This window comes from Dryas octopetala, chromosome 7 (genome assembly GCF_963921425.1).
Source record: "Dryas octopetala chromosome 7, drDryOcto1.1, whole genome shotgun sequence".
Lineage (NCBI taxonomy): Eukaryota > Viridiplantae > Streptophyta > Magnoliopsida > Rosales > Rosaceae > Dryas > Dryas octopetala.
Genome location: NC_141372.1, coordinates 13,600,108 through 13,608,053, shown reverse-complemented (window position 1 = coordinate 13,608,053; position 7,946 = coordinate 13,600,108). Strand labels below are relative to the sequence as shown.

General features: G+C 36.4%; 1 protein-coding gene across 1 annotated transcript; it reads left to right on the top strand.

Annotated features, from left to right (window-relative positions):
- Window positions 1-563: 563 nt before the first annotated feature.
- On the top strand, window positions 564-7,515 carry TMN1 (transmembrane nine 1). Its single transcript, XM_086251291.1, has 12 exons — window positions 564-855; window positions 2,044-2,236; window positions 2,333-2,437; window positions 3,427-3,444; window positions 3,529-3,626; window positions 3,714-3,866; window positions 4,047-4,181; window positions 4,285-4,451; window positions 4,775-4,869; window positions 5,009-5,382; window positions 6,141-6,414; window positions 6,957-7,515. Exons 1-12 carry the CDS (start codon window positions 766-768, stop codon window positions 7,022-7,024), a joined length of 1,770 nt encoding a protein of 589 aa, XP_086107417.1. The 5' UTR covers window positions 564-765; the 3' UTR covers window positions 7,025-7,515.
- Window positions 7,516-7,946: the final 431 nt, after the last annotated feature.

Below are 7,946 nucleotides of genomic sequence, written 5' to 3'. Positions count from 1 at the left end.
ATTTTATTATGTAATTATTAATTAGTGAAATATTTTTTTAACAGTATTGTCTCCGGCGCACATTATATTCATTACATATTACATGAAATCTACTATATTATTTGATTTTTTCAATGTCTTTTAACAATGTAGTAGATAATATGTTAAATAAACATATGGTCAAGTTTCATTCAAAATTTTCATATTTTGATAGCAATTTTCGTCGTTTTTGTTTAATTTTATCGAAATCGAAATTTTAATCGAAATTTTCGCAAAAATTTCCGTCGAAATTTTCATCGAAAATTTTTTCGAAACCGAAATTTTACTCTTTGGACATATCCAATAGATGTTAAAAAAGGCCCACAAGGAGTTGTAGAATGCACAATGGGCCTAGTAGTGATCCACAAGTTGTAGAAAATTAGGAGACCACTAAGTGGCAAATTGATTGATTACTTGAAAATGGCGGCCCAACTTGTTCGAGGAATAGAAGCCCCCAATAACTTTTGAGCCCAATAACACAAGCCCAGTAATCAAAACGCTAAAGTGAATAAAATAATTGAAAGAAAAGTAATGAATGTGGCATTTGCCTATTTGGTGGTGAGAGAAAAGAGAAAGAGAAAAATAAAAAAAAAATGCAGACGCGTTCGGAAGTCGCGACTCTCTCCTCTTTGTGAAGACGACTTTGAAAGAGATCAATCTCAGCCTCTGCCTCAGAGAGAGATCAGGAAACACACCTTCTACTTCTTTTACTCACCGTCCAGATCCCACCCCTCGCCGGCGATCGCCATGTTCTCCACCGTCCGATCCTTCTCTCCGTTCTTCCTGTTCGCTTTCCTTCTCTCCTCCACCGCCTTCGCCTCCGAGTCAGAGCACAAGGTAAACCCAAACATTTTCTCTCTCGTCCTCAAAACCCTAACATTCACTCTCTCTCTGTCTCGTCGCGGATCTCGAATTCCGATTCAGATCTGTGAGTCGTACGGCTTGTTTTCATCTGGGTTTTTGTCCTTCCTTTTTGGGTTCTTTAACATTTTGCTTTTTGTGTGTGTGTGTGTGTGTGTATGTATGTGGGTTTGCATGGTATGTGTTATGAACTGTTGGGATGGTTTTGTTAGGGTTAGATCTTAACTGGGTTTTGTGTATTAGTCGTATTGCTGTTTCTGTCTCATGGGTGCGAACGAGAATGCTTATAGTGGTGAATTGGGACTTTGCATTGGTGATTTGACTATGGGGATGTGGTAATATAACAATGGCTGCCGCAGCTTCAAGGGCGGTGATGATTGCCTTCGTGTATGCTCGGTTTTATGCGTGCATTTGAGTAGATTTATGTATAGACGTACATTAGCACTCATGGACTTGCAACCTGTTTTTAATGGAGCTGGATCTGACTATATGTAATGAGATTAGCAACCTATGTAAAGTACTCTTGAAGTTCCGAGATCTGCACCTTCGAGAAGCTTGTGTCTTTTGCTCGACAAAAGAGATTCAGCCACCTTAAAAGTGATAGATATTCTGAAAGCCGTTTGCACTTTTAAGTCCAATTCATTCTTGAGTGTCGACAACACCTTCCTTTGATGTTGAATGATACAAATTTTGATCTTTCAATAAAGACTAAGTAGATGTTGACAGTGCGTATTCAATATTAGCTTAGATTAGATGTGGAACAAACTGATTAGCTAAGATGAATGGCTGGTTGCCTTGTATTATAGATGGAAAAGACACTAGGCTGAAACCTTTTGTTACAATTTTCACTTGTTAATTCAAATTTCACATTCACTTCCAACTGTCATGTATATTTTTAATCTAACTGGACACCCTTTTGTTGACTAGATCTAAAGTTCAAACTGTTTCCTGCACTGCTTTGATTTTCAGATTGCCCCATTTTTTATTATGTATTAAAGTATGTGTGAGATATTGATCACTGTACTGGAGTTTCTAAGCTATGTATGGGCTGACACTGGAATGACCCATGCTTATATTTGTTCATTTTTCTTTGCCCAAATAATTTAATGCTGTGTCTAACTTACAATTTTAAATGCTCAAATACTTCCTTGGTTTCTTCTTCAGTATCAAATAGACGAACCAGTTACGCTTTGGGTAAATAAAGTTGGGCCCTACAATAATCCACAAGAAACGTACAATTACTACAGTCTCCCTTTCTGTCATTCAGCTGAAAATGCTGCTCACAAATGGGGTGGTCTTGGTGAAGTCTTGGGTGGAAATGAACTTATCGATAGCCAGATTAACATAAAGTTCCAAAGTACGTGGACTTCCTTGTTATGCTTTTCTCTTGATTTATATTGTTGGGTTGTAGGTAATTAATTACAACTGGATTATTTCATTTTTCTATGTGCAGAAAATGTGGATAAGGGTGTCATTTGTCAACTTGAACTTGATGATCAGAAGGTTAAACAGTTCAAGGATGCAATTGAGAGTAGTTACTGGTTTGAATTTTTCATGGGTATGTTCTGCACAATATTCTTTGATATCAGACATATACAAAGTTACTAAATATGTTATGGCTTGATTTCCCCATTGATGTGACTTCGTTGTATTATTTGATATACAATGCTATGGAAAGGGTGGAAATATGAAACAGTGATCTAGTGCATGGGGGGGAGAGGGAGGCAGGATACGGCAAATAGGGATGAATTAATCCAGAGGAAAAGTAGATCCTTAAATTAACATTATGAACATTTCCCCTACTCGTGTTTTGTTTCCAATATAACTCATGCAATAATAATATTTAATTAGATTTCTCTGTAGTCATAGAAGATAATTAAGCATCTTGAATATGTGACTGGCATGTGGTCTTTGCCTCACGATGTAATGCCATGAGCATTTTCATTTCCATTATCTTATTTTTGTCAAGATTGATCATACCTTTATGAACACTGGAAACTTGATGAAACTGGATGCTTAAAGCCAATTACAATTAATTTGTATTGTTCATTAAATTTCATGATTGGTATAATTTTAGAATAGACTTAGGAAATGCTTAAAACATATCTGAAAATAAAATAAAACAAGCATTTTAAAACAAATATCAAAAATCACCAGTTTCTCAGGCTTGAGGCTCCTTTTTCTTCTCTTTCCCCCAGACTTTTAATTTGACAAATAAGTGCGCTTAGGATCATGAGGTAAATTGGCTTAATGTGAATTCTTACAGAAAAATTTCATGATTGCAAATCTTAATTGTGGTGTCTTCGTACATGTGGTTATGCATATTAAGCATTGCATTTTGCTTGATGGGTGCATATATGGTGATTTAATGACACAAGGCTTATATTGTGCATGAATCTGGATCTATGGGTGAATCTGTCCATAAGGTCTATTTGGTTTATGTTTTGTGGTCATTTTGTCTCAATTTGAGGGTCTCCACTGATCTTGTCTTTTTTATCTTTAACATGCTATCTTCCTTGGACTTAACTGTGCTGGATGCAAGTTCAGATGATCTGCCTTTATGGGGTATGCATTAAACTCATTCTTTCGAAATTTGAGTTCATGCTTAAGTTATCCTGTGATTAATGTTATCTTCTCATGATGTTTTAGGTTTTGTTGGTGATTTGCACCAGGATAAGAACGGTGAAAATGGCAAACATGTCCTTTACACGCATAAAAATATTATTGTTAAATACAATAAAGATCAGGTTTGCAGTTCTCCATTTCCGATGTGGCATCTATAATGGGGTTTGGAGTCTGTCATTTTAATTGCTGTTATGTTTACATCTTTGTAGATAATTCATGTCAATCTCACTCAAGATGGTCCAAAGCCGCTGGAAGCAGGAAAAAAATTGGACCTGACATACTCTGTCAAATGGATTCCAACCACAGTCACCTTTGCGCGTCGCTTTGATGTTTATTTGGACTACCCTTTTTTTGAGCATCAAGTAAGAATTGATTATGTATTTATGTACATATCTTTCTTTGTAATGCCAAAATCCACTTATCCTAATTTCCTTAGAATTATGTCTGTGAGGTATCTTATCATCGACTGTTGAATAATGCAAGTAGTTCCTTTTTTTTTTTTTGTTCTTTACTGAGTTGTATGTGCATCTTGCAATATGCAGATACATTGGTTCTCGATTTTCAATTCGTTCATGATGGTTATATTCCTTACTGGATTGGTGTCAATGATATTGATGCGGACTCTTAGGAATGACTATGCAAAATACGCTCGGGAAGACGACGATTTGGAGACTCTGGTGATGATCTTTGGACTTTTGTTTGTAGATATCTCTCTTTTAGATGATGTCACTTTTTCTTACTATCCACATGTGGTGAATCCTTTGACAATGTCTTTTGTAGGAAAGGGATGTTAGTGAAGAGTCTGGCTGGAAACTTGTGCATGGAGATGTTTTTCGGCCTCCTCGGAGTTTGGTTATTCTTTCAGCTGTTGTTGGCACGGGCGCTCAATTAGCATTGCTTGTTCTCCTTGTCATCTTACTGGCAATTGTTGGAATGTTGTATGTTGGGTATGTTGACAGCTTGCTCAATAATACTTGGGATGGTATTTTGGGTTATTGTTTTCTGTCTTAGTACTTTTTTGTTATAATTTTCTACATTGGTTGCATTTTTCTGTTTGAATTATGAACATTCAAGATGTGCATGTTTATATTTTTTGTGATTAATGGATGCTCAGTGAAGCATCATCACATTTTTATAGTTTCATGTTTTCTCCTGTCGTTTCATTTTTGCCAAATTAATTTTGTTCATTACTATTTATTGTTAAGGATGGGAGTAAGATAGAACTTTCAAAGTATGTTATGTCTTACATCATTTGTTTCTGGTGGTTCAGGAGAGGTGCAATTGTTACAACTTTCATTGTGTGTTACGCCCTTACATCTTTCATTTCTGGTTATGTAAGTGGTGGGATGTATTCACGGAATGGGGGTACGTATTTCTTTAATCAATATGATAGATATGTTAGTGATTCTGTTTAAGCTTTGTAAAAAATTGCTACAACCTTGATTTGAATATTTTTCAGCTTGTGTATGGGCACATTTCTGAAGTACTATTGTTGTTTCGTCAGGTAAACACTGGATAAAGTCAATGATTCTCACAGCATCTCTATTTCCATTTATGTGCTTTGGAATTGGGTTCATCTTGAACACAATTGCTATATTCTATGGATCTCTAGCAGCTATTCCGTTTGGCACAATGGTGGTTGTCTTTGTCATTTGGGCTTTCATCTCTTTTCCTCTTGCACTTCTCGGTACAGTTGTTGGAAGAAACTGGAGTGGTGCTCCTAATAATCCTTGTCGTGTGAAAACCATTCCCCGTCCTATTCCTGAGAAGAAATGGTATTTGACCCCATCTGTAGTCTCAATGATGGGGGGGCTTCTACCCTTTGGAAGCATATTTATCGAAATGTATTTTGTCTTCACATCCTTCTGGAATTACAAGGTGAAATTTCAAAAACTCTGTACTGTCATGTTGATATAGTGATTACAATAAAAATAGGGCAGTGCTTGGGTACTCAGAAATGAGTACAAGCTTGTCCTCACAACCAATCACATGAGTCCATAATGGGGTCCACCATGAGAGAGAAGGTGGTAGGCCCCATTATGGGCTCATGTGATTGGTTGTAAGGACAAGCTTGGTACTCATTTCTGAGTACCCAAGCATTTTCCATAAAAATATAGGACAGTGCATGCCAATCTGTAGAATAAAGTTACAAAAGTTGGAGGAGTCATTATGACACTTAGCTTGTTAAAATTGCAGAGATTTATTCATGACGATTATAAAAATTTATGTAAGGATGTGGACATGGGTTTCACTAGCTGAATTTTACATCTTGAAAGCAGTGATTCCTGATCTTTCTCGGGAATCATTTTTTTCAGCACTGGATTAAGTTCCATAGTGGCATAACCTTTGTTACATGTTTTATTTTTTGTAAAAAAAAAATACAAAACTGAGACATGGAATAGAACACTTAAGACTTTGTTACATGTTAAAAACTGAGATCTGGAAGATGGGATAGAACACTAAATTTTGCAGGATTTAGTATGATCAGTAAGTTGTATTTTATTTGAGAGGGTTTTTTTTTATTTTTCTTTATATTGTTTAGAAAGCTTTTGATTTATTGTGGAAAAAGCACCTGATACTTGTCATAATGCTGAACATGAATAATAATGTTTTTCTTGCTCTTTGTGGCTCAACAGGTGTACTATGTCTATGGTTTTATGCTGCTTGTTTTTCTGATTCTCATCATTGTTACTGTATGTGTGACAATTGTGGGGACGTACTTCTTGCTTAATGCTGAGAACTACCACTGGCAATGGACTTCTTTCTTTTCTGCTGCATCCACAGCTGTCTACGTGTACTTGTATTCAATATATTATTACTATGCGAAGACTAAGATGTCAGGCTTTTTCCAGACCAGCTTCTATTTTGGATACACTTTGATGTTTTGCCTCGGCTTAGGAATCCTCTGCGGTGAGTTTTCTCGTTTGCATTAACATTTGGTATACTGCAACGTCTCTTGTCAATGTTTTTCCCCTATCCTTCAATGATTTTGAGATGTCAAGGAAGTTTTTTGCTCGACTCTTCCCCCCAACCCCAACCAGTCCGGCAGCTGGAATGTTGAACCTGCTCATTTTGTTTACTGATGTAATTATCTTGAGGGTGCAATTTCTTATATTGCATCTGTTAATGTTGTGCTCGACATGGTTTTTTTGTTCCTTTTGTTTGGATTTTTTTTTTAGTGTAAATATAATTTGTATGTTTTACTGGAACTTAACCTGGTTATTGGTTAAAATTTAGAATATGGAACTCTTAAAAATTTGAAACTGTGGTTATCCACTGACCTTGGGTGGTATGCGTCTTGTTGCTATGTCTTGATTGACCTATATGCTTGACCCAATTTGCCACAAGCACCTGCGGCTACTATGTGCTAGCATTTGCTGTTAGGTTACTGAGAAGAAACTCGAGTGCCATGTTCACTTGTGTTTCATTTTCTTTTCCTTTTGAATGTGCAGGAGCTGTTGGATATCTGGGTTCTAATTTGTTTGTGAGGAGGATCTACAGAAACATCAAGTGCGACTAGAATTTCTCCGAGAGGAAAGGGACCTGGTGGAGCTTCCCTGGGTGGTACATTGGTCGACATTGAGGCGAAAGATTATGATAGGAAGCTATATGTGGTCACGGGTGGGGATCCAGCAATGTCTACAGAAGATTGAAATCACAGGGTTTGAGGATGGGGATGTATTCTTTCTCTGGACTTGGGAAAGCCCTGAGATTTATTTTTGTTTTCCCCGGCTGTAAGTGAAAGCCTTAATTTTAGATTGCAGTGATTGTTTTATAATCTAAGAAGTTAGTAGATGTCAGACTACTGTTATTTTAAATATTTTATTTTTCGACCCTTTTACAAATAGGTGCCCCATTACTCTTGCTCTGCACGTCTTTTGGGATGGATGAAAAGAGGGGGGGAAACAACTTTCTGAAATGAAATGAACTTTGTGCTTCTGAGTTATGTAACGACTTGTGAATTTTGATTCTATCTTATACCCTGCATATATAATTATCATTGTCTGATAATGCCTCACGTCCTGAGTAATAATTTTTCTGTTTTAATTTTCATTTCCCGTGCATGTTAATTTTTTCTTTCTTTTTTTCTGGATGTCAGTGACAATTGAGATTAATCTGTAATATGCATGTTGTATATGTTGATAATCAAGTGTTGATAGCGGTTGGTCCTTAACAGGCTACGGTGAGCTCTAAAACTTGCATGTTACACTTGCCTTGGACCTCAGGGCCTTAACTACCAAATTTTCATGGAAGAAAATATGCAATTTGCGATAAGTTGGATTTGGATCCTCTTCTTTTTTTATTGGGTTGAATCTCTGGTTCTGTTTTAAACTCTTATTTTACAATTAAAACTATATTTATAAGCTAATCTTTGAGAGTTTAACCAGCGGTGCAGATTATGACAACAAGTCCTCTAATTTATGGATCCTCTTTTTCTGATA

Coding starts and splice junctions, on each gene's coding strand:
- TMN1 (XM_086251291.1), top strand. CDS start 766: ATGTTCTCCACCGTCCGATCCTTCTCTCCGTTCTTCCTGTTCGCTTTC. Junction 3,867..4,046: donor ACCCTTTTTTTGAGCATCAA/GTAAGAATTGAT, acceptor TGCAATATGCAG/ATACATTGGTTCTCGATTTT. Junction 6,415..6,956: donor CGGCTTAGGAATCCTCTGCG/GTGAGTTTTCTC, acceptor TTGAATGTGCAG/GAGCTGTTGGATATCTGGGT.